Genomic DNA, 27,082 nt, shown 5'->3' with positions numbered 1-27,082 from the left:
TTCGGAACAGTTAACTCACTGTCAGCTCAAGCTCGTGTTCTTTTGACAATGAGAAATGTGTATTTACAGGTACAAGTTGAACGATTTATTTACTGGAGCTATCAATTTTGCAGCTGGATATCCTTCCTCACCTTAATTAAGAACTCAATCATGAATGAATAAAACCAACTTTTGTCAACTAGGTAAGCTGGAACAATAACCAATAATTGTTTCTAACAAGAGGGGAATAGTTGATTAAATCAACAACCAATTCTTGATTGGTACTTTATTTTATTGACTCTGAAAGGACGAAAAGCCAAGTTAAACTTAGCGGGATTTGAATTCAGAACATAAAATGTTGAATCTAATACAACAAGGTATTTTACCCAACACTAATGATCCTGCCAATCCACAGTTCCCGTAATGATAATATGGGTCCAATGTGATCCAAATGAAGTATTCTGCGAATAAGAGTAAGTCCTTTATCTGTATGGCGGAAAGTCCCAGGCAGTGTCTCAGAAATAAAAGACACATAGAACAATATTATAAATACAATGTTTATAAAATTAGTTAAAAGCCGGAAAAGAAAAAAAAAAGAATATTCAACAGTTTGGACTGCTGCCCCACTTCAGATGAAAGAACAGGGGAGAAAAAAATAGAAAAAGAAGTTCTATGAAATGAAAATGTATGTTGAGTTAGTAGAGAGAAAGGCTGTGTGATGAGTGGAAAAATGGAAGGAGTAAGGAAAAGGAAAGGAGTTTTACAGCTACAAAGGTGATAGTAAAGGGTGGTAATGGATGAGTAACTCATGTATGTCTGTGTAAATATTTATGTGTTAGTATTTTATATATTTGAAGTGTATGAAAGTTATAAGTAAAACATGGTGTATTGTAAGGTGTATGTATAGCTATTATAATTAGATCAACAATGTGTGAGCATTTATATGCATGTTTCTGAAAATATATGTAGCTACAAGAAATAAAATCAGTTGTTTTATTCCATTTAGCTGAGTTGTTTCAAGGTGAAAAATGAGTTACTGTTATGTTGGAACTGGGATAAAAGAGAATCATGGTGTAAGGTGATGCTAGAAATGGATATGCGCTAATCTGTGTGGTTAGGTGAGAGGTAATGGTGGGTAACAGGTGATCTAACAGTGCATAGTCAGACATCCTAAAGCTGCTCAATAAATGTATTGACTAGTCTCAGACCAGTTTTGCCTACATATAACTTAGTCACAGAGTCGGCATTTAATGTCATAGATGATATTGCTGGCAGTGTAGTTGAATTAATCCATTACATGGAAGACAGAGTTATGTGCCATGTGTAAAATATTGGCATAAAGTTTGAAAATTGTGACCATGAGGCCAGTAGTACAGCACAATAATTTCACAGCTATCATGACTGTGGGAGGTATCGCATGCACAAACTGGAATTGAGCAATGTCACTTCAGATTCTTTGTGTGTGTGTACACACACACACACACACACACACAAACAAACATATATATATATATACATATATATATATATATATATTCAATTGAGAGACAAACACACACACACACATAGATGGATATGGACATTTTAGACGACAATTCATTAGAGCTGAAATATTTTTTCTTGTTAGCCTCCCTTAAAATTAAATTTTAAATCTACTCACCCTTTCATTACTGCAATGGATTTCTAAAAGAGAAGAAAACAAAAAAAGAAAAAGAAAAAAGAAAATCAGACATCATCATCATCATTGTTATACATCTGCTGTTCTATATTGGCATGGATTGGGTGATTTTCTGAGACTGTGCTTTATGGCTATATGCCAAACCTATTACCAATCTCTTCAGATGGCTCAAGGTATGCAGGGACAGGGTGTGTGTTATAAGAGATGGTAAAAGGGCCGGCGACAGGAAGGTCATCGGGCTACATAAAAAGAAAAAAAAACTCAGAAAAATCTTGTCCATGTTTGTATAGAAATTTGAAATAAATATATATTTGTTTGAAGCTGGTGATTTTCTCTATTGTTGTTTGGAGTTCTTGCTATGTGCCATCTTTCAGGCACCAAGAAGACTTTATATATATATATATATATATATGTATTTATATATATATAAAGCATAATTTACAAATTTAATGTTTAAGCAGAGAAACTCTGCTTTCACTCATTCATAGATATTACTTCTGAAACAGAATTGTTGAATTTGAAATATTATTTAGGAATTATTCCTATGAATCAGCAAAAGCAGTGTTTCTTTGCTTTGTAGTTGTAGTAGTAGTAGTAGTAATAATAATAATAATAATAATAATAATAATAATAATAATAATAATAATAATAATAATAATAAATAAATAAATAAATATATATACATATACATACACATATATAAAAAGTGAATACAATTACATTCAACATGTTTGTGTCCACTTGGATGTGGAAAGATTTCCACCGTAGAAATTAGGCTATGAATGACATCAGTGGACAACAAGACACATGTTTCTGTACCATTATGATTCATCAACTATAGAAGCCAAATCTGTCAGTCATAGCCCGGTAAGAACTGCTGTTCTTACATTAGTAAATTTGTTGATGTGCACAAAGCTGTATCAAGCTAGAATTAATTAACTAGAGGAACATGAAACAGCAGAGATTGAAATATAATTGTGTACAATTATATTTAATATGATCATGTACACCTGGACATGGGAAATGCTTTGCTATGGATAAAAATGTCTTAGGATAAGAATTCTCCTTATAGACTATATGAAAATAAAAGAACAGCAATTCTTAGTGGAATGTGAATGATGGATACAGTGTCTCTATCTGAAGAAGTGTAACAATGCAGAAACACATGTCCTAAGGTATGATGACATCATTCATAGCCCAGTGGTGTTTATAAGGAGAATTTCTTTCCCTAAGCAATCCATGGCAAATGTCTTCACATGTTAGTGCACATGAACTTGCTAAATACAATTGTACACTTTGCTTTGTGCACTTCTAGTTTCATATATATATATATATATATATATATATATATATGTGAAGAGACTTACCATCCCCAGTGTACTCTAATTCTATAAGCAAAGGCATTTAAATTCATAACCCCAGTGATCTGCACTGCATCCAAGTATCAACTGTACATGACATCTTGTATGAAACAACAAAAAAGGAACTGATAAAACTGTAACACTCTCCTCTGCAACAGTTAACCAAAACAAAAAGAATTAAAGAACTTTTCCAGAACTCGCTAGTTTTTTGAACATTTCAAAATTGAAACTCTAGATAATCTTTGAAATAAAGACTATATTGAATCAATATACACACTTAACACTGCATTTGATTAAAATAGTAGTACATGTAACAATATACGTACAAATATAGAACAATGCTAGCTGTAATATTTCGTCTCAGAGAAAATTCTCAATGAGATGCGTGCATGTGTTACAAAACACAGCTCACTCAATGTCATCAGTGGATCATCAGACGTTGCTTTAACCTAATCCAGTCCTCTCTCACCAGAACTAAACCAAAACATGCCAGTTCTGATATTGATATCAGTAAAGAAAAAAAAACAAAAAAACAATTCATTGATTTGTGTGAAAGCTAGAATTGAATTAAATTAATGATATGTGCAATATTTGTAATACATATAAGATTGTAGAATGGTGCTAGCTATAATATCTTGTCTCAGAGAAACTTCTCAAAGGCACTTGTAAGTTACAAAACACATAGTTGGGTGCAATGTCGAGGGTGGATTGGAACAAGTCTAAGAAAAATTTCAGACACTTGTGTTAGAAATTTCAGAAACAAAATATTACAGCTAGTGTCATTTCATGCTTGTATACACATTCTAAATGTTATATACATCAGTATTTTAAAGGCTGTATTTTTGGAAGATATGCTCTATTATATAATTTGGCTCAATCCAGTCTTTAGTAGATCAACTAATGTATCAATGAAGGCTTCATGACCACAACTAGAAATATCAATAATATACCACTTAATCAACTGTTTCCTGTTTCTACAGCCTTGACCAAAGTTACACAGCAACTAAATGCAGCTAACTGTGACAGCTGCTCTATACAGCTTTAACATCAATGTATCTAGTAAACTTAACAATAATAAAACACACCAATTTTTGGTAGATCTACTTTCAGTGAAAGCACACCATGACTAGAAATAACCATAAAATATTGTTCAATCAGATGTTTCCTGTTTCTGCAACCTTGATTAAAGTTATGCAACAACTAATAGCCGCTAACTAACAACAGCTCTATACAAAGTTAATGTCAAACTATCTCATGAACTTACAGAAATAGGACATCAGCAAATCAATGATAGAGTCTCTGTGTGATAGCTTGGCCTGTTACAAAATGCAGCCAAGTTTTTCTTTAATTAACAACCTACTGACTTAAATTTGCTAATTGGTTCAGAGATGAGGTATGTCTTAACAAGCACCCCCCCCCCCCCTCCTATCTCAAAGTATTTGCTGCTACCAAAAATGATACAAACAAGATCAAAAAACTAGAATACATATCCACTTCACCGTAACTCCGAGTGTCCCACCACAAAATCTTAAGAGAAAAGATACACAGGTAAGTTGGATCTATTTGCAAACTACCAGACAAAAAATAAAAAGTCCTTTGATAATAGGTCTACTTGACTGGGGCTGACCTGGATCTAAGCAACAACAATAACAAGAAGAACCAAGTCAATCAATTCTCCTATGTCTAGAATTAGTTCGTTGCTGTAAGCAGTTTATATAACTTATTCTTTTATTGGTTTCAGTCAATGGTCTGCTGGAGCACTGTCTTGGTAATTTTATCTATTTGTTTTTGCATGCAATGCTGAGCATAAATATCTCCTTGGAAATAAAAAGATGAGATGGTCAAGGCTGGAAAATATCTGATAATAGGTTTGTTTCATCAAAACATACTTGGGTAGAAGAGGACTTAACCAGAACAGTAACAAGTAAAACAGAAGTAACCAAGATTGTTTAGATTATGAAATCTGCAATCATAACCTCACACACCTGTCTCATATAACATATGACCAAACACTGAAGCAAAATCTAAGTTAAGATAACCTCTCAAACATTATCAACGATGATAATCATATTTAATATCCTCTAATAAAAAAATAGAGAGAGAGGCCAAAACGTTTTCAGCATCATTGGAGAGGCTTCAAAGTGTATTGAGCCAATCAACCATGCAGTTGTCAGGTAATATTTTATGGTCAACATACCAATCAGAAACTTTAAAAAAAAAAAACGAAAACAACAAAAACACACAAAAGATAAAAATTCAAATAGCAGCATAAGAAATAAACATTAAATATACAATAAATACACACTGCAAATGATGAGTAAAAACAACCCTACAAAAAATACAACAAAATAAAAAGGTTAAAGTCACACTTCAATTAACCCCACCGGCCATCCCACCCCTATGCAGTTCCTAGTAGCTGCAACTTTCTGACAATTAGTAACACATCTCTACAATCAACTTTTGATGCTCCCTTTATGTTGTAATCGACCCTTTTGTTATCATATTTCTATTGACATACAATGCCTTTGTTGCAATTAATTTTGAAAATAGTGAAGAATTTAGTAAAAGAACTGTCATTATTAAACCTTTAAAGTTTAGGTTATTCTGTTAAATGTGACGCTTATTTATTCACATTGTTTTGAATTGATCATGACTTTATCTAGTGATTTCGAGATTCTGATGATGAGGTAATTTGTTTTCAAACTGGCCAAATCTGGCCCCTCAGACCTATCCTACAATGTCGTTCAAAAAATAAAGTAGGTAGGATATGGCCTGTTTCAATGCTAAAATGTTAAGCTAGAGTGTGTGGAACATAAATTAGCATGAATTTTTGATGGAAGGTTTTAATTTAGATTGCTTTGAAACAGGAAATTTATAACATAGAATTAGGGACAGTTTGATTCAGGTCACTTTAAAATGGGAAATTTTATAATAGAAGAGGAGGCAGGATAGTATCAAAAGGGTTAAGTCCAATCTGTTTCTATTTACAAAGATCAATTCACACCATTTGGTGGCCAAATTTTAGAGAGAATGTATGATCCATATGAAAGAAGCATCAGGATTGCTCTGTAGTGATGTCTATTATGTTTTTAAAGTGGTGTTGGTGGGGAGAAAAATGTTAAAAACCAGATGAACATGGATGAAGGTGTGTTTCTGTAAGATCATTAAGATTAATAGTTACTTAATGTACATATATACTGAAATATACACACATATTTTCCCCCCTCACAATAGCAGAAATACCTTACATTCTTTTATTACTCTATAAGTACACACACACACACATATATACACAGACTTTGCAGTGTATTTGTAAGAAAATAATGAATTGAACTGAACACACACACACACACTTTATGTCTAAACTGTGTCAAGAAAGTCAAACAAAGGATTCATTCGATGAAACCCCAGCATAAGAAGCTACACGATCAGAGTAAACGTGGTTATTAGATAGACAAAGTGATCAGGGTATGCAAGGGATAAGGATTCATTTGATGAAACCCCAGCATAAGAAGCTACACGATCAGGGTAAACGTGGTTATTAAGATAGACAAAGTGATCAAGGTATGCAAGGGATAAGGGGTAAAAAGTAGCATCAAAATGTGCAGTAAGAACTTGACAGTAAATTAAAGTAGTTAGAAGCAAGAAAAATAATCATGCAAAAAGAGGGAGAAAAAAAAGAGAAATTTTAAGACTTAATAATAATAATAATTATGATAATAATAAAAAAAAGAAAAAAAGAAAAGTACAAAAGAGAGCAAATTTAAAATCAATAGCAGTGTATTTGTAATATGTATGTTTTAAGCTTGCATTAAAAGCTAAAGGGCAGCTAAGCTAATTGTTTGACAAACTGGCATAACCTTGCTTACAATATCTTTGTAACTCGCACACAGAGGGAAGAAAGGGGAAAAGATGTTGGGAAGTGAATTCAAGGAAAGCATAAGGCAAATAAAAATCAATTGTGAGCAAAATTGTTCTTTTTGTATTGAGGAAAAAAAAAACTAAATTTAATATTCTTATAGTTGCCTCTGAGAACAGACAAATTGGTTAAGAAGGAAAAAAAACAAAAAACGACTGAAGGGAGATAAGGTGGAGAATGGAATTCCTTACACCAATTCTACAGTCAGAAGGAAAACAGAGAAATAGTGTTCTGCTAAAACAGATTTGAATCCTAACTATTAATATTTGCTTAAGATTTGCAGTCAGAAGAATAAAGAGACAAACGGACAGACAAACAAAAGAGCTAGTTGTGTGCATGTATATGTAGCTAACCAGAACCAGGAATGAGCATAACATGTGTGTGTGTGTGTGTGTGTGTGTGTGTGTGTGTGTATGTATGTATGTATGCACACACACGTATCTTATGAACTACCATATGATGGCTCCATTTGCTGTGATACTGCATCATAATTAGAAGATTACCAAAAAGAGGATAGTGAGAGAGAAGGTAAAAAAGAATGAGATTAAGACCAAGGAACAATTAAGGTTAGGCAAAAGAAACAAATAGGTTCCGGTATCACTATTAGCAACATGTAACCATGTACTGAGAAAAGGTCAGAAACAAAACTAATTTCAAGGCTGAACTACTGAGAAGAAGAAAGTTGACAACCAAGTTTACATCATACCCGAGGAAGAAAAAACTATTTTGTGTAAAAAAACGAAAAAAAATCCCCAAACCTCGCAAAAATTGTCAGACAATCACTCTGATAATCAATATAAGGTGACATGTACTGTATGATAAAAGCAAAGTGTGTGTGTGTGTAAAAAGGAAAACAAAAAAAAAAGTGAACCAAAATAAGTGTATGCATATGTAAGAAAAGAATGTTGAGATTATATCTATATGCATGTATCAATACATAAACAATATGTAAAAGACATGGAATATGTGAAACTCCACATTATGTGTGTGTGTATATGCACACACAATGGAGCCTAAAACATAAAATGCATCAATAAAAGCATAACTGAGGACACTGTACCATCAGAAGAGATATATGAGAGTTATATCATGGAAAGAAATGCCTGGATTGAAAAGAGGCTATAAACCTCAAGACAGTGTGATTGTACCAAACTATATATGTAAATAGATTTAACTGTGTATGAAATATTTCTGGACACTAAAATTATTTTATCATCTTGTGTCTGTGTCTAAGCATATATCTATCGAGTGCCAAACATCCAAGAAATGGCAAAATAAAGAAGTTGTTACTTATATAAACAAGGACAATATTTGACTTGATACTTAAAATAAGAGCAACAAAGACAGTTGCAGTAGCTACAGCATCAATAATTTTTACTAGGCATGCAAGCAAGTTTCAGTAACTAACTCCAGTGTATTACTGCTATTTCTAATGTAATATGCAATCAGAAATACAAAATAAATAAATAATAGAAAATCAAAAATAAACCTTGGCAGAATTTAACTTTAGAATGCAATTTGTAATAAGGAAAAGCATTATTCTGTATTCTCTTTCATTTATAAGCCACAAGAACCAAAAGTGATTGGAGGGGGGGGGGGCAATACAAGGACAAAATGAGAAGTGTGTGTTGTGGAGAAATTTAGTTGGAAGAGAATTAAATTGAATAAAAAAGACAAGACCTACAATAACAAAAAAAAAACAAAACATGAATAAATAGACAACAATGGCAACAAAATGAAAGGATCCCTGAATTAGAGATGACCAAAAAGAGTGGTTGAGGTAAGGGTTATCCTACACACAATAGTGAATTATTGATTAAGAAACATACACAAAGGTAAACACCTTCTCCGAGTTCCTACTGCCAACTGAGAGTTGCATAGCAGATCCATTTAGTCATGCCAATTATGCCACTCTCATTCACCTTCCATAAAATTTGAGGGTAGCCTCTATTGCACTACCAGCCATTTTTTCAACAAGGAGTACTTGAAATTGTTAAGAAATTGCTTTTGTCCTCAAACCTTTCAACCATGCCCACAATAATAATAATAATAATAATAATAATAATATTTTAATGAATTTCATGTGCCAAACAAACTTCAGTGAACTACCACCCGGTAGGGATATTGGCAGGATTTTTAGCAATCAGTCAATTGGATTCAAAGCAAATGTTGAATGAGACAACCATGGGCTTTATTTTATTGTAATTATATGATTTAAAAAAAAATTATTGATGGCACACAGTAAGCAAACATTCTTTTGGCAAAAGACTCACCGTTGAAATATCTATGAGACATGCTTCCCCTTGTCACTAGAAGACAAAAGATAAAATGCAAAGGAAAAAATAGATCTACACTGTAACTAAATAAAGCTCACAAGTTCTTTTACCTTAACAAACATCCACTCAAGACAGAGTTTAGAAATATATATATTTATTTATTTATTTACAAACTGAAAAATAATTAAATTGAAATGACAAATATCTATCCATTTTGCAAGGAGCACAGTGTTTTGTGTTCACAAACACATCGTCAAAGGTTAGAATCAGCACCTGAAGATGTGTTGCGTAAACATGACTCAGAGTCCATTGTGAGGTCTATAATAAAATAAATATTTACTCTGCTTTTTTTAAATGTATAGAATATTTCAATGAGGAGTGGTCTTCTTCAGCAGAAAGCTAATAACCTAACAAATATGATGTGTGTAAGACAAAGAACATAGCCATTAGACAATTAAATTCTTTATTCTGTGTTTCAAAAAGTTCAATGAGTTGTCAGGCACACTAGCATGAAAAACAATATGTTTGTACCAAAAGGGGAACCTGTAAATGGTTATTTGATTTGCTAGACACAGAAGGCAGTCCCCTCTCAAATTACAAAAGAAAATACATTGGACATTCTCATCCCTGATATACATAGAGCTGGGATGGTCAGCTGGAACATTTATTGACTATCGATCTGTTTGGTCAACGCAGACCTTGGATAAACAATAGCTGCACACTCACTGCATTTGTTTATATTTTTATGTATAGAAACAAAAAAGAGCTTTATATACACTGAACACACACACACTTTTTTAAAATTATTCACACGATGGTGAGATTAATGAAATATTTCCATTGGCAAAATAAGAGTAAAAGGTCTTAAAGATAAAATTAAAGCTTTTTGAGGTATTCAACCCATAATAAGCAACATCCACACAGAAAGTATAAAGTGTTCAAAGAAATATGGATTTTTGATTGTTTTTCAGTAAGCTAGGAATACAAGGATAAAGAACTAAATATCTTCACCCAAGAGTGTAATGCAATGTCAGCAACAGGATCGAATGAATTGCATACCTTAAAAATTTGAAAGAAAATTTATACGGCATTCAACAGTGTTTTTGCATGCTAGTCATTTTATTTCATTTATTGAGTTCCATAGTTTCCTTGCAATCAAAGCTAATCAAAAGCTGAGAACAAAAAAACTCACAGTTCTTCAGGAACTGTCATTGAACAGCAAAAGGAGTTTGCAATTATAAAAAACTTTGTATGGTGTACTGAAACAAAAACTCAAACATTTCAAGCAGGGTCACTACAAAGAAAGGCCTTGCGAGAAACATGAGAATTTGTTATTTTTTTGTCCACTCAAATTTAAACATCTGAGATGGAATTGAATAAAATATAAAGACATTTAAGATATATATGTACTCAAACACACACATATATATCTATATATCATATTGCAGAAAAGTTATGTTAATCATTTAAAAACACAGGTATACTGTTACATTAACTCCTATTTCTTTATAAGGTGACAAAAATAGTTTTGTTATACATCTGTGACCAGATTACTGTCACTATTCAGCTGTGTGACACAGTGATCAGGTTGTAGATGTATGACACACTGTTTTGACAATACTATTAAGAAATAAAACAAGAGGTGACTATAACAGTAGATAAGTGTGTTTTTCAAAAGGGCTAACATGACTATTCTTCCATGTACTTGATTTGTTTCCAACCAAGTCATGCACCAAGCAAGGACAGCTCTGAAATAAATCATCGTTATCATTTTCATCAATATTTTTCACATTGGCATAGTTGTCTGGGCCTATTCCAACACAGCATCTCACCACTAGTTACAATCCATCATTATCTCTTTTATGAGGTTCAGCACTTTGAGATCTGAATTCATCTTTCTTCCTCTTCTATAGGCTCCTTCATTGATTGTATGTCATGCACATTCTCGCCTAGCTATCACCCTTTACAATACCTCACATATTTGTACGAGTGCAAGCTTCTTTCCTGAACATTTCAACTGATTCTTCTAATATCTATTTTCTCTTTCAGCTCATGTGTACTTTGTCAATCAAGCACAGTAATCTTACACATCCAGCAGAGCGTGTCCAAATCATTTATTCCTGCCTTCCCATATCCTCTATATCTAAGGCTCATGTTTCACTACAATGCAATATCAGTTTTTGTATGCAAATAGCTTTCATTTAGAAAGAGATACCCTATATTGTACCTAACAAAGACAATAGTTTTCTAAGCTTTTCCCACCCAATCCTTACTTAGGTTACTATGGCTCTTGCAACACCCACTTCCTCTACTGATTAAGTAATGTTCTATCAAACCTTCTGAGCAGCTGAAAGATTGTATATCATTTATACTACTAAATATTCCTGTGCACCTGTTGCATGTAAAGTCCTATTGCCAACCTACACACAATTACACTGTATCTTTTGTACACCCTCAGTTTACACAAATAACAATAGAAAGTTCCTACCAATGACCTCTTTTCCACATTGAGTGCAAGCACTCCAAGAAAGTAGAGATCTAGTTTCTTTTTTTTTTTCTAATTAAAACTTTAAATATATAAATATATATAATAAAATTTTAATCTTTCTTTAACTTTGTCCTGGATTTCCTTTGTTTTACTTTTATGAGTTAACTTAATTTTGTATACTTGTTATTGGGCATGCTGAGGGCAAGTGCAGAATTCTGTTCATCAGGACACCAAACTTGCCTTGACCCTCAGTCAATTACAGCAACCTTGTTTGTATCTTGTGTATTTTACGTGTTGTCTATGATTAATTTTCATATTTTTTCTCACTTTATGTGTGTGTGTGTGTGTGTGTGTGTGTGTGTGTATATATATATATATATATATATATATATATATATATTCACACACGCATATATACATAGAGGAAGACAGTTTGATAAAGAGACAACATTGAAATAGTGCATAAAGATAGATAGGACGAGAAGGTATAAAAAAAAACAAGAAAAACTTTTAAGATGAACTGATAACTACAAAGCAAAAACACTACAACAAAAATAAAAAAGGGACAAATTAATGCCATGCATTACCTGATCCAGCACTGCCACCACCACTGCCATTTTCACAGATACTGCCTTTTGGCAGCCAGCCCATGTTGGCATCTTGGTTCTCTCGGGGAGGGTAAGTGCCTGGAACACTGTTCTTTGTTAATGGCCGTGTTGGGGACAATGTGCTGTCATCATAACCTTGACCAGAAACTGGACGATTCAGCGTACTTGTTGGAGTGTTGTTCACAATTTTGTTATTTGAATTGGTTTTCTCCATTTTTCTGGTCCTATAGAATGGATAAATGATATTTGTTAAAATCTCATATACACAGTAGTCAGTTATATTGTAGAGAAATTGACTTGGGTTTGCTTGTAATATACACATACACTTGATCTCAACACAAATGTGAAGAAAACAGTGTACATGTCCTTGAACCAAACCAAAGATCTTGGTCTGCAAGCAATGAATAGATCAAAGATGAATTCACTTGAGCGTTTCAGGTATCTTGGTAGATAGGGAAACATTTCCAATGCTGACATCAAAGTCAGAAAAGCACAAACTTGGACAATGTGTCAAAAACTCAAGAGAATATGGAAGTCAAGACTGCCAAAAGGGGAACAAAAATCAGACTGTTCCTTGTTATTATTGAGTTAGTGATCTAGTATGGTCATGAAACATGGACACTTACTGAACAAAGATAAGTTTAGATAGCTACTACACAAGGATTGGAGGCGCAATGGCCCAGTGGTTAGGGCAGTGGACTCACGGTCATAGGATCGCGGTTTCGATTCCCAGACTGGGCGTTGTGAGTGTTTATTGAGCGAAAACACCTAAAGCTCCATGTGGCTCCGGCAGGGGATGATGGCAAACCCTGCTGTACTCTTTCACCACAACTTTCTCTCACTCTTACTCCCTGTTTCTGTTGTGCCTGTAATTCAAAGCGTCAGTCTTGTCACACTGTGTCACGCTGAATATCCCCAAGAACTACGTTAAGGGTACGTGTCTGTGGAGTGCTCAACCACTTGCACGTTAATTTCATGAGCAGGCTGTTCCGTTGATCGGATCAACTGGAACTCTCAACGTCGTAAGTGACGGAATGCCAACAACACAAGGATGCAATATAGAAACAGCATACGATCAATGAGCACCTCTATGGAAACCTTTCAAAAGTGACCAACAAGATCAGAGAATGACATCTTTGCATGAGGGACCAGGAAAGCAAAGCATCAAAACTTGTGCTTTATGATCCACAGCATGACACTAGCAAGCATGGGAAATGTCATCAGTCATTTACCGATAACCTAGTAATCACACATCTTGCTCATGCCTCAATAATGCACACAGCTCAATCCATTGCTATAATAAAAAACTTTTTACATGATGAAGAAATATTTTCCAATGTTGGTTGGTATTGGAGAGAAAAAAAACCCAGTTCACACTGTCTGTAGTTTGATCTGAAGACCAATGCATTCTAATCCTCTTATATGTTTTGTTTACCATCATTGTCACCCAATTGCTAAACTTATGCTTTCTAATAGAATTGCTTAGGTCTTTTATGAAACATTTATATTTGCATCAACCATACTTTTTATAGGGAAAGAAGAATGAGACTGTGAGATTTGGCATTAATGCTTTCCTGAATGGCAATAGCAGCATAAAGAGATCCAAATTAGCTTGTAGTTGTTATAACTTGGAATTTAATCTCACATCAAATTAACTTATTTTAAAATTAAATCACATACATGCACATTCAACTGTGTATATATATACACACACACACACACACATAAAATAGCAAAAATTCAAGTGGAGAGACCTGAAAGTTGAAGTTTTTGTAATAAAATCAGTTTCTGTATAGCCCTGTTTTCTATATTCTCCGCTAAGTTCTTTAAACTGCCACATAGTGTGAAGCACCTAAAAAAACACAAAAAAGAAAAAATATATAAAGTTAACATTGAAGGAAAACAGCTAACAAAAAGTAAAACAAAATTGAAGAACATTGAATGCTTGCTTTGAATCTTCCTTTATATAAGTTATATCTGTCCATTTATTTTTAAGTTGTTGAGCATTTAACCCATTAATTAGCATTTAAACTGGCCATATCCAGCCAAACTATTCTGCGTCCTTTATGTTCAAACTGGCCAGATCCAACATCTCACACCTACTCTACAATATAATAGTAAGAATCTTGAAATCTTGAAGCCAAAAGATAATGCATAATTAATTCAAAACTATGTATGTCAATAAGCATTACACTTGACAAAGTAATCTGAATGCTAAAGAGTTAAAATAGTAGAAATTTGACAACCTTAAACATAGCTATTTGTCCTCCAAAGCAGCTACGTTAGTTTGAACAAATAACTAGGATATCTATTGCAATAACATTCATTCTGATTACATGAAAGATAAATATATGTGGGATTAATAGATACATTATTGTTTAGATTTCTGTTTTTCTGTATGCATCCTATGAATTATTATCAGTTTGGTAGACATCAGCACACATCAACAAATAATTTGTTTGTAGATTCCTATAAAGAGCTCAACTGGCAGGGTAGCTTTCACTGATGAGACATACAGTGAAGTCGAAACACTAGTGTTTCAAAGTCCTTTTACAACAGAGAATTAATTAACAGTCAAACCTACCAAAGCATATTAAAGCAGAATAAATTCAATATTATTTTGTTGACAATTTATTCTTATTATAACAATATTTTTTAAGAACTATACTAAGGATAATAGGAAGAAAAATAATTAAAAGTATAGTGAAATGGTGATAAGTGATGTTCATATCTTTTGAAGATAATACCAAATTTGGAATAGAAACCAGATTGATTAACTGAGAGTACACTGATCTTTGGTGCCTATCAGTATAAAACAAGGAATGGTAAAAAAAATAGAAAACATAAGCCATGTTAATATGGCATGACTAAAAATCTAATTTTCTGGAGAGAGACCAGTTGGCAATCATCATCATTATTATTTTAACACCTACTTTTCAATGCTTGCCAGTAAGACAGAATTCATTGAGGCAGATTTTTCTGTAGCTGGATGGCCTTCCTGTTATCAATCCTCACCAGTTTCCAAGCAAAGTAACATGACCAGACATGTTTCAATGGAAGATTGCAAATGAATGATACCACTTGTATGATGGTGACTCATTTACAACTATTAGATGATGTCAAGAAAGCATAAACACACAATAGGGCTTCTTTTAGTTTCTGTACACCATATCCACTCACTATGGTTTGGTTAGCCCAGAGATACAGAAGAAGACACTTGCCCAAGGTGCCAAACAGTGAGAATGAGTGAAAAAAACTCAGCTGGTTGGGAAGTAAACTTCCTAACACTACTGGCATGGCCATGCAATATTAGAGGAACCACAGTTACGGCACCACAATATTTAAGGAACTAAATAGAATAACTCTACCTGAAATATAAGCTATTTATTGTAACACATTAACATGCCTCATTTGAGTTATTTTATCACACTGACATTTGCTGAATCAAGTCTTTATGGTGTCTTCTCAGTTATTACATTTGAGTAATGAAGACACAAACTTACCATGGCTGAATATCTGACTGTTTTTTCTAGAAAAGCTCCCTCGGATTGGGTTATCGATACTAAACGGCTGACTCCACCTTCTGCTAATAGTGAACTGAAAGTAGATTGATTAAACAAATTTATATATATATGTAGATAGATAGATAGACAGACATACACATTAACGATAGATACAAATAGACAGACATACACATTAACGATAGATACAAATACAGCATTGGACCTATTATCTGGCAAGTATTTAAGAAGTGTCTTGAATTTCTGGATTTTAAGATTTTCTGGAGACAATCTAAATATATATTTAAAATATAAGATAAACTATGAAAAGTAAAGAGCTATAACAGATTCAAATTAATATACTTCTAAAACAAGCTATATCATATATTATGTATAAAGTATAGTGTTAATATGATGAAAATTAAAGGACAGGATTTTATTTAACAGCTATCTGGACAAATTAATATACTTCTAAAACAGAATCTGCTTAATCTTTATCAATCCAATTAAAGAAGTAAAGAACAAAACTATTTTTAACACACTGTAGGCAAATAAATCAATTTCAAATAGGGGATCTATTTACTAAATACAAGATACAGTAGATTACACAATGTTCCTGGATTTCTGGAAGCCAGATGAGAGGTCTATTACAGTATACATACATAACATAAAATGCAATCAGCACCACTCAAGTCTTATTTGGTTTTACAATCACATGAATTTCATATATTTTGAATAAATTGCTTTAAAATAAGGCTGACAATCCCATAATTGTTCTGAGAATTTTGATTCAGCCAGAATAATTGCTGCATCAAAGCAATTGAGTTTCACAGAAATGTAGAGAAAAAAATACAAATTCAAATTTTGGCATAAGGCCAGCAATTTTGAGGGGAAGTTATTAGTTGATTACGTTCACCTCAGTATTTGACTGGAGGGATGAAAGGCAGAGTTCGATTTCAGTGGAATTTGAACTCGGAACATAAACAACCAGAAGAAATATTACCGAACATTTTGTCCGATGTGCTAATGATTGTGCCAGCTTACTGCCTTAAAAATAATGATAATATTAATAATCTTTTCTACTATAGGGATAAGGCATGAAATTTGGGGGAGGGGGATAGTCAATTACATTGACCCCAGTATTCAACTTATTTTATTGACCCCAAAAAGATGAAAGGTAAAGTAAACCCTGGCGGAATTTGAACTCAGAATGTAAAGATGGACGAAATGCCACTAAGTATTTTGCCCAGTGCACTAGCAATTCTGCCAGCTCAATATTACTACTACTACTACTACTACTAATAATAATAATTCTTTCTACTATAGGTAAAGGGACTCAAATTTTGCACGAAGAAGGCTAGTTTATTACATTGATCAGTGCTCAGCTGGTACTAATTTTATCTTCCCTGAAAGGATGAAAGGCAAATTTGACCTTGATGGAATTTGATCACAGAATATACAGTGTATGAAATGCTGCTAAGCATGTTGACTAGCATGCTAACAATTCTGTCCGAATAATGATAATAATAATAACAATCATTTCAAATTTTGATGTAAGAGTGTTTGCTGCTCATATTTATTTCTTAATTGCCCACAGGGCGGCTAGACACAAAAGGGACAAACAAGGACAGACAAAGGGATTAAATTGATTGCATCGACCCCAGTGCGTAACTGGTACTTATTTAATCAATCCTGAAAGGATGAAAGGCAAAGTTGAACTTGGTGGAATTTGAACTCAGAACATAATGGCAGATGAAATACCACTAAGCATTTCGCCAGCTCGCTGCCCTATATTGACCCCAGTACTTAACTGGCACTTTATTTTATCAACCCCAAAAGGAGCAAAGGCGAAGTCAGCTTTGGCATGATTTGAAATCAGAACATTAAAGAGACGGAAGAAATGCTGTTAAGCAGTTTGCCCAGTGTGCAAATGATTCTGCCAGCTCACCATCTTATTATTAATAATAATGATAATTCTTTCTACTATAGGCACAAGACTTGAAATTTTGAAGAGAATTGATCACATCAACCTCAGCACCTGACTGGTACTTACTTTATCAACATCAGAAAGATGAAAGGCAAAGTTGACCTCAGTGGAATTTGAACCAAGAACATGAAGATGGATGAAATGCTGCTAAGCATTTTGCCCGGTGTGCTTAATGGTTCTGCCAGCTTGCTGCCTTAATGATGATGATGATAGGGATTTGAACTCAGAATGAGGAGTAGTGCAACCAAATGCTACTAAGTATTTTGTTGGATGCTATAAGGATTCTGCCAACTACTGCCTTTAAATAACGATAATAATAATAATAATAATAATAATGATAATCTTTTCTACTATAAGCACAAGGCCTGAAATTTTGGGGGAAGGGACTAGTCAATCAAATTGACCCCAGTGTTTCACTGGTACTTAATTTATCAACCCCTGAAAGGATGAAAGGCAAAGTTGACCTTGGCGGAATTTGAACTCAGAACACAGAGACAGGCGAAATATTGCTAAGTATTTCCCCCAGCATCCTAATGGTTCTGCCAGCTCGCTGCTTTAATAATAATAATAATGAAAAAAAAAACAAAACACAACACAATTGGTGAAGTAGCTGTGGAAACTAACTGAGCAAAATCTGGGTTTTTCTTTATAATTTCATAAAGTGTTGCAATGACTGCACATATGGTATCATCTGTGGTTGCTTCTGATTGCCGATTGTCTGAAGGTAGTTTCAATACCAACTGTCTCATGGCATATTTGCCTAAAAATACAAAGAGATACAGGAGTTATTTCACATTGTAAATGACTTATACGTAAATCAATTAATGTCACACAAACAAAAGATATCAAGAGAATGATGAAAAAAAACCCCCAAAAAGCAACAAAACAGTTCGTTATAAACTTTCTCAGCCTTTTAGCATTCAGATTATTCTGTCAAATGTAATGTTTCTTTATTCACATCGTTTTGAATTAATTCTGCATTATCTCGTAGCTTCAAAATTTTGATGATGTGATATTTTAATCGTTAGAATAACATTGAGAAGGAGGTGTGAGAGGCCAAATCTAACCAGTTTGAACATAAAATAAGTAGAATATTTTAATCAGATATGGCTAGTTTAAATGCTTAGTCCTTTCGTATTTAAACCAGCGATAGCCAGCCAAAGTATTCTAGCTGTTTTATGTTCAAACCAGCCAGATCTGGTTTCTTACATCAATTTAACAATGTCATTCTAAAAATAAAGTCATATCATCAAAATCTCAAAATTACGAGACAATGCATAATTAATTTAAAACAACATGAATAAATAAGGATTATATTTGACAGTGATCTGAATGCTAAAGGGTTAAGGGTTAAACATGTATTACTGTACAGTAACTTAAGTTGTACATCAGGAAGATTCATAATAAAGTAGAAAAGGAGAGCCTAAGGAGAGGGAGAGTGGAAGATATGGCAAGTTTTGAAATTATGGAACTAAAAATCAATGAATGAAAAAGAACTGTTTGTTGGTGATTATTAGCCAACAGTTCTAACCATCATCATTGTTTAACATCCACTTTGCCATGATTGTATGTAGCTTTATTAAAGCAGATTTTCTTCAGTTGGATGTCCTTGTCAACAATCCTCACCTGTTTCCAACAAAGGTTATATTTCCCCATAGCTGGACAATGCCTTTACAGAATATCTAGAAATGAATGACACTGCTTATATGACAGTGACACTAATTTACTACAACCTTGCAATGTAAAGACAAGCAGACATAAACACACACATACATGACAGGTTTCTTTTAGTTTGTCTACTAAATCCACTCACAAAGTTTTGGTTGGCCTGGGGTTATAATAGAAGACACCCAAGGGGCCACAAAGTGGGACTGAACCTGAAACGACATGGTTTGGAAGCAAACTTTCTAACCACATAGTCACATTCTCAGAAAGTAAATACTTAAGAAAACAAAAACAACTTTACCTTGAGTTGAAACCTATTTCCACCCAGGCTAAAAAAGACAAGATGTACTTTTATGATTTGTGTACATCCTGCATATTAAAACAAAAAGCTTCAACTTACCAACAAGTTCTTTATTTCTTTGATCCAAGGCAAGATTTCTCAAGGCAGTAGCAGCAGCACACACCACTTTGTCAGATTCTACACCCAGCAGTTCAACTATGATAGCCAATCCTTTTTCTTTTCGAACAGCAGCACGGATATCTATACCAGGCTGAATAGACAAATATTAGACAAAGAAATTATTATATGCAGCCACAACATCGATGTTTATAACAGCTCTCAATGGTTAGTTCGACCATCACCATATGGTAGATGCCATGAGGAAGTAAAGAGAAATAGCTCAGCTTGGAATCAAGCCTGGCTTGCTGGGAATTTGCCACAATTCTACAGTATTAGTCTATTCACTGATGAATACTACAAGCCAAAATTCTTCATTAGAAATATAACCATTTCCTTATTTGTCACAAGGGAATAAATAACAAATGAAAAAAAAATGAACAGGAGAATAAAGAAACAGAGATGAAGTACAATCTGCAATTATGTGACACACACACACACATATATATTACATACACACAAACATATGTATTGGTGTGTCTGTGTGTGCATGTGTATGAAGGGGTGTGGCCAAGCACGATCACCAAATCATGGTTTTGATTTTCAGACTGACAGTGCATTGTGTTCTTGAGCAAAGCAAGTTGCTTCAGTCCATTCAACTAGAAATGGGTAATTCTGCGATGGACTGGTGTACCATTCATGGGGAATGTGGACCTGCCTGCCTGCTTACAAAGCCAGCAGGAAGGCATCATTCAAAAGCTATACCAATGTGAGGAAGCACATTGTGACCGGCAGGGTTTAACAACATCCAATAGTCTGGTTGGTTCCTCAGTGATGGTTTTATAAAACCCATTTCTGTTGTTAAGTAGAGAAGAGATAAAATTCTCTCTTTGATAAATGACTAACTTGTTGCAGCTTACATTCCCATAGGAATTACTGGCTCAAATTCTCCTGTAGTTAGATGAAGTGTGGAAATGTAAAATTAAATGTCTTCTTTGTATCACCACAAATTATGTGACAGATTTGAACTTTTACCATTCCAAGTTTCTAAATGGGAATGTTCTTCATATATACATCATCATCATCGTTTAACGTCCGCTTTCCATGCTAGCATGGGTTGGACGATTTGACTGAGGACTAGTGAACCAGATGGCTACACCAGGCTCCAATCTGATTTGGCAGAGTTTCTACAGCTGGATGCCCTTCCTAACGCCAACCGCTCCGAGAGTGTAGTGGATGCTTTTACATGCCACCGGCGCGAAGGCCAGTCAGGCGGTACTGGCAACGGCCACACTCAAAATGGTGTATTTTACGTGCCACCTGCACAGGAGCCAGTCCAGCGGCACTGGCAACGATCTTGCTCGAATGTCTTTACATGTGCCAGGAAGGCGACGTTGGGCACAGGTGCCATCACGATTTCGCTTTCGCTTGCCCCAACAAGTCTTTGCAAGCCGAGTTTCATGTCCAATGAAGGAGACGACATTGGCATGGGTGCCAGTTGTCGAATTTAGTTCGATTTCGATTTCACTTGCCTAAACAGGTCTTCGCAAGCGGAGTTTAGTACCCAATGAAGGAAGGTACACATAAGTGGGCTGGATATATATATGAAGAACATTCCCATATATATATACATATACACACATACATGTGGGTGCATGTGTGTGTGTTCTCATTGTTGTATCGAGGGAAGGTGAATTTTCTAATAACACATACACTGATTGTATTTTACTTATTACTATCAATCAAATTGTCAACTATTTGAATAATCAATCATTTGTCAGTCTGAGGCTTCATCAGTGACATACCTTCATCTACTCTACTGTGATAATAAATGAAATTAAATGGAAATGCAAATAGTGCACGTGTTTATATTGGCAAAACAGTCATACTGAAGAACAACCTCTGTTTCAACACAAGATTTTTCTCACCATGAATCTTACAAATCAAATACAAAAGCAAAATATATACATATATGTATGTGTGTGCATGCATAGATACAAATACACACATACACATACATACAATGTCTTCATATAAAAATTATTCAATTTGAATTCAATAAATTGTGAAAGAGAAGACAAACAATGAAATGCAGCACAACATTATCATCAGTTAACATGCACTTCTCCATGCCTTTATGGGTAAGATGGAGCTTACTTCGGGCAGATTTTCTACAGCCAGTTGCCAATCCTCACCTGTTTCCAACCAAGACATTTATACCGGTTTCCTCATGGCAAGACATTCATGCAGAATATTGGAAATGAATGACACTGCTTGCATGACTGTGACACTCATTTACAACTATCATGATGTCAAGACAATGAAACACAAACACACTCTTTTACTTGTTTCAGTCATTTGACTGCGGCCATGCTGGAGCACCACCTTTAGTAGAGAAAATCAACCCCAGGACTTATACTTTGTAACCCTAGTACTTATTCTAACGGTCTCTTTTTGCCGAACCGTTAAGTTACGGGGGACGTAAACACACCAGCATCGGTTGTCAAGCAATGGTGGGGGGACAAACACACACACACACATATATATATATATATATATATATATATATATACATATATATATATATGACGGGCTTCTTTCAGTTTCTGTCTACCAAATCCACTCACAAGGCTTTGGTCGGCTCGAGGCTATAGCAGAAGACACTTGCCCAAGGTGCCACGCAGTGGGACTGAACCCGGAACCATGTGGTTGGTAAGCAAGCTACTTACCACACAGTCACTCCTATGCCTATACATACACACACATATATATGACAGGCTTCTTTTGGTTTCTCTTGACCAAATTTATTAACAAGGCTTTGTTCAACCCAGAACCATAGTAAAAAACACTTGACAGTGGACTTGAACATGGAACCATGTGACCGAGAAGCAAACATTCTAGCACACAGCCATGTATGCACAGTACACTGTTAAAAACTAAAAACAATGAAATTTAGTTGGTCTCAACCTCTCAAGTGCTGACTGTGACTACTTCTTATTTTGAAGTTTCTCTAATTTGCGATAGATTTTCACTGAATCACTGTTTATTTGATCTTTTTTTTTTTATCAATACTCTATATTTCAAAATGGTGTGCTAGAAAAGTCCAGGAGGTTGCTATATATTCCTCATAGCTAAGAGAAGAAAGTTGGCCTGAGACAAAAAAGAGAAATCTAACCGGATGTGATTTAAAAAGTTCCAACCTTTCTAATCATCATCAGTGTTTTCACATCCACTTTTCCATGCTTGAATGGTTTACACAAAATTCCTTGAGGCAGATTTTCTACAGCCAGATACCCTTCCTGATATCAACCCTCACCTGTTTCCAATCAAGCTAATATTTCTCCATAGCCCAACATACTTTGCATGAAAGATTTTTTTTTCTACTAGTCTGAAGTTCTGGTGGAGGGCCTAGTTGATGACATCAACCCCAGTACTTGGCTGATACTTTAAGAGCTTCCCTAAATGGGTATATATCCCCACCCCCTTAATCCCTTCTGATTTGTGTGAAGAAATAGAATTAAAAAAAGAAATATTATTTCTTACCTGCCAATCACAAGCAGCTAAGTTTTGAATTGCACCAACTGCAGCCTCTAAAGTTACTGGGTTAGAGCAATCAGCCAACAAGGGAAGATATATATGAACGATATCTGGATGCCAAAGTATTTCTTGGCCTTTTGGAGGTGTTAATTTATGAGAGCTGTAGCAAAAATATTAAAGGAAATAATATAAGCAAACATAACATAGTAACAAGATTTAATATAAACTAAAATGAAGACTGAATTCAATTTCTCACCAAAACCTCATAAAAAGTAGAAATTCAACCAAAACATTACCTGGGGTCTGGCTTTGCTTTCATTTCAGTTTTTTGAGAATTCTTCTTCTTCCCAGCACCACCAAAACAACCTGTGTTTTCTCCTATATTAAAATAAACACACTTCAAACTTTACATTATATCACCCTTTAGCATTCATTGACACTATATCTTTTCTAGCAGTCATTTATAAATACTAGCATATGGTGATGTGTTCAAATAAAATTTTGAAATATTGAAACAAAGGAAAACAGGTTTCTATGCAATACCCAAAGGCCAAATATGGTTGGCTTGAACAAAGAGCATTGCCTTTGTGGTAAACTTGATCAGTTTGAATGCAATAGTTTAAATAATAATCATATTACATACATGCATGCCATACCTCTTTCAATAACCAGCTTATCTAAGATAAACTGGTTATTGAAAAACGCATGGCATATCTATCATTTTAAAGGTCCACACTTAAATTTAAAAGCACCCATCGTAATTTTACTTCAGAATCTTTGCTTAAGTTATGTTCCAAATACTTAACCAAATTATGAGTTAGATTTATTTTATTAAATCCTCCAAAATTGTAGATTATTTTAAAAACTAACTGGAACATAGACAATGTTTAACCAAAATGGTTAAACTTCCAGCATATAATATTCCCAAATTTTTTAAGGCGTATAGTTTCAAAGTTTATTTGTATTAGATGTTATAAAAGATATACGCTATCAAGCAAGATATAAGCTTCTATGGCGAGATGCCCTTCCTAACACCAACCAATTTGCATTGTACTGGGTGCTCCTTTGCAGCACCAGCACTAATGAAATCACCAAGTAAGTCTCAAGACAAAACCCCTAGACTGAATGGAGGCTTAGTATTGAGGGAGATGGCTTTGTACCGGGTGATGAGAGATTAAATAAAGTATGACGGAGGGACAGAAACAGGTGAAGCTGTAGAGGAGATATACAGATACCCAAGTTGGAAAGAAAGAAATGATGATGAGGTTTCAGAGTGTATCCTCAAGGTATAAGAAGGTGAGTGTAAGAGAGAAAGAAAGTGGATCAGGAAAGGTGGATGGTAAGTTTCCAAGGTTGTGAAAAGGAAGTGGCAGATGATTGGGGATGGGAAAAGAGGCGAATTTAGTGAATGGTGAATAAGGGTGGAGGTGTGGTCCATGGTGGATATCAGTTTGGGGGTGGGGTAGAAGGTGAAAGAGTGGGTCAAGGAGGCAGAGGTGATAAGTGACAATATAAAAAGGGGGTGGTTGAAGAGCAACAGCAGATGAGAAATTGAGGGATGATGTGTAGTGTGAATGAGGGAGGGGGTGTGAGAGAGGGAGGTACTATGACAGAGAGGAACGTGGGGGGTGGATAAAGTGAGTGATGAATGAAGTGGTGGGGAGTGTTAATGGCAGATGTGTGTAATACTCAGAAGGAAGGGCTCATAAAAATATTTATGCTAAATCATAAAAAAAAAAAAAATTATCGCAATATAAATAACATTTTATCTTTCAATTAAACTTCCATTACTTTAATAGTAATATTTATGTTAAATCATGAAAATAATTTACTATTATAGCAGCCTATGTACTTAACATACTAAAAAAAAAAAAAAACACTAAAAGTCAAACACATTCAATTCAAAACCAAAAAACAAAAAATTTCATTTTACCCTTTTCTAACATCTTCTGTTGTCGTTGTTGCGTTCGTTTTTTGAAAAAATCTGGATCGTCCACTTCTTGGATACGATATGACAAATTTCGAAGAATACAGACACAATTTTCTACGGGCTTGTTATCGATGTCACTTTGACCAATTGCTGTTTTTACTGTATGTATAAGCGATTCTACAAGGCCGTCGCATTCTCGTAATCTTTTCCTACTTTGATAACCAGCAGAGCTAATATTTCTGCAAAGAATAAACAAAGAAATCACCATCATCATCATTGTTTTGATGTTCACTATTCCATGCTTGCAAGAGTTGGACAAAATTTACTGAAGCAGATTTTCTTCCTGTTGCCAACATTTAACTGTTCCAAAACAAAGTAATATTTCCTCATGGGCAGATATGTTTATGCAAAATATTGGAAATAAATGTCAGTCATTTACAACAATCACATAATAGCAAGACAAAGAGACACAATCATCTGCCGCCTCTCACACACACATTTGCGTTTGCATATAAATTTATATATACATATATATACACACACACACACACACACACACACACACACACGCATACATACAAACATATGCACATATACACAAAGAACTATCAGTTTCTGTCTACCAAATCCACTCAGAAGATTTTGGTCAGTCCAGGATTTGAACTCGGAGTGAAAAGTGATGGAGTAAGTCCCATAAGTTACTTAATCCAACACTCATGATTCTTTCTGTCAATCTCTCATCTTAAAAATTAAAGTTAGCATGCCTGGCATGCTAACGATACTGCCTTAGTAGTAGTAGTAGTAGTAGTAGTAATAATAAATAATAATGATAATAATAATAATAATAATAATAATAATAATAATAATAATAATAATAAAGATCTGATTTTTACCTTATAACACCACTGGCATTTCTAAAAACTGTAGTCCATAGCTGTCCAGGTGGTGGCTGAGGTTGAGCAGTTCCTTGCCGACCCCAACCAGAATGTGGAATCATTACAATCATAACCAAGACAGTCAAACTATCATCAATGATGGCTTTTTTAAGATCCTGAAAAATAAAAAGTTGCAACTCAGAAAACAGTAAATTATATCGTTTTTAAAAAAAAAAAGAAAAAAAAAACCCACCATCCTATAATCCATTTCTGTGCGAGTGTTTGTGTACACACACGAGAAGGCACATGGCTTAATGGTTAGGGTGTTGCACCCATGATCACAAGATTGTGGTTTCAATTCTCACACAGGGAGTGCATTGGGTACTTGAGCAAAAACATTATTTCATGTTGCTCCACAACGGACTGGCACTCTGTTCAAGGAGAATGTTGGTCTGCCTACTTAGCCAGTAAGACGAAAGCTACAATGATGTGAGGAAGCTTATTGTGACAAACAGTATGCAACAACATTTGTTAGCCTGGCCAATAGTGATATAAACACTAACAAAAAAACAGCTGGCTACATAAGCCACATGAAATTGCACAATATTTATGAAATAATGATGCATATAGCAAAAATTTAATGGCAACAACACTTGTGTAGCACAGGAAACAAATTGTCAAGAGTAACACAGGTTTGAGAAGGCACATGAGAGAGCATAAGATTATCTACCATGCTACAAATATGCTATATAAATCCTGCAAAAGTTTTCAATCTTATCTGTCATATGTATTCAAAGCCTTGCAGGTCAACTGCTGGTCTTCAGAATCATATCAGAACACACAGACATAGTAGGAGATTATGAGGATGATGTAGATTAATTG

General features: G+C 34.5%; 1 protein-coding gene across 8 annotated transcripts in view; it reads right to left on the bottom strand.

Moving 5' to 3' along the window:
* Positions 1–27,082, bottom strand: part of LOC106881306 (splicing regulator ARVCF) — a 339,837-nt gene that overhangs the window by 29,617 nt on the left and 283,138 nt on the right. For all 8 annotated transcript variants that reach the window (XR_016242633.1, XM_089355327.1, XM_089355329.1 and 5 more), the window contains 10 exons: positions 26,219–26,376; positions 25,329–25,564; positions 23,692–23,773; positions 23,402–23,555; positions 19,862–20,012; positions 18,421–18,556; positions 15,813–15,906; positions 14,064–14,161; positions 12,289–12,533; positions 1,640–1,662 (listed from right to left, as the gene is read on the bottom strand). Coding sequence is in view for 7 of the 8 variants with exons in the window: in XM_089355327.1 (XP_089211453.1) it covers positions 1,640–1,662; positions 12,289–12,533; positions 14,064–14,161; positions 15,813–15,906; positions 18,421–18,556; positions 19,862–20,012; positions 23,402–23,555; positions 23,692–23,773; positions 25,329–25,564; positions 26,219–26,376 (1,377 nt within the window). In the remaining variant the exon portion in view is untranslated. The remainder of the gene's footprint in view (positions 1–1,639; positions 1,663–12,288; positions 12,534–14,063; positions 14,162–15,812; positions 15,907–18,420; positions 18,557–19,861; positions 20,013–23,401; positions 23,556–23,691; positions 23,774–25,328; positions 25,565–26,218; positions 26,377–27,082) is intronic.

The sequence above is a fragment of the Octopus bimaculoides genome, chromosome 7 (genome assembly GCF_046866305.1).
Source record: "Octopus bimaculoides isolate indiv1 chromosome 7, ASM4686630v1, whole genome shotgun sequence".
NCBI lineage: Eukaryota > Metazoa > Mollusca > Cephalopoda > Octopoda > Octopodidae > Octopus > Octopus bimaculoides.
The sequence above is the reverse complement of the archived record's forward strand: the minus strand, read 5'-3'. Positions and strand labels throughout refer to the sequence as shown.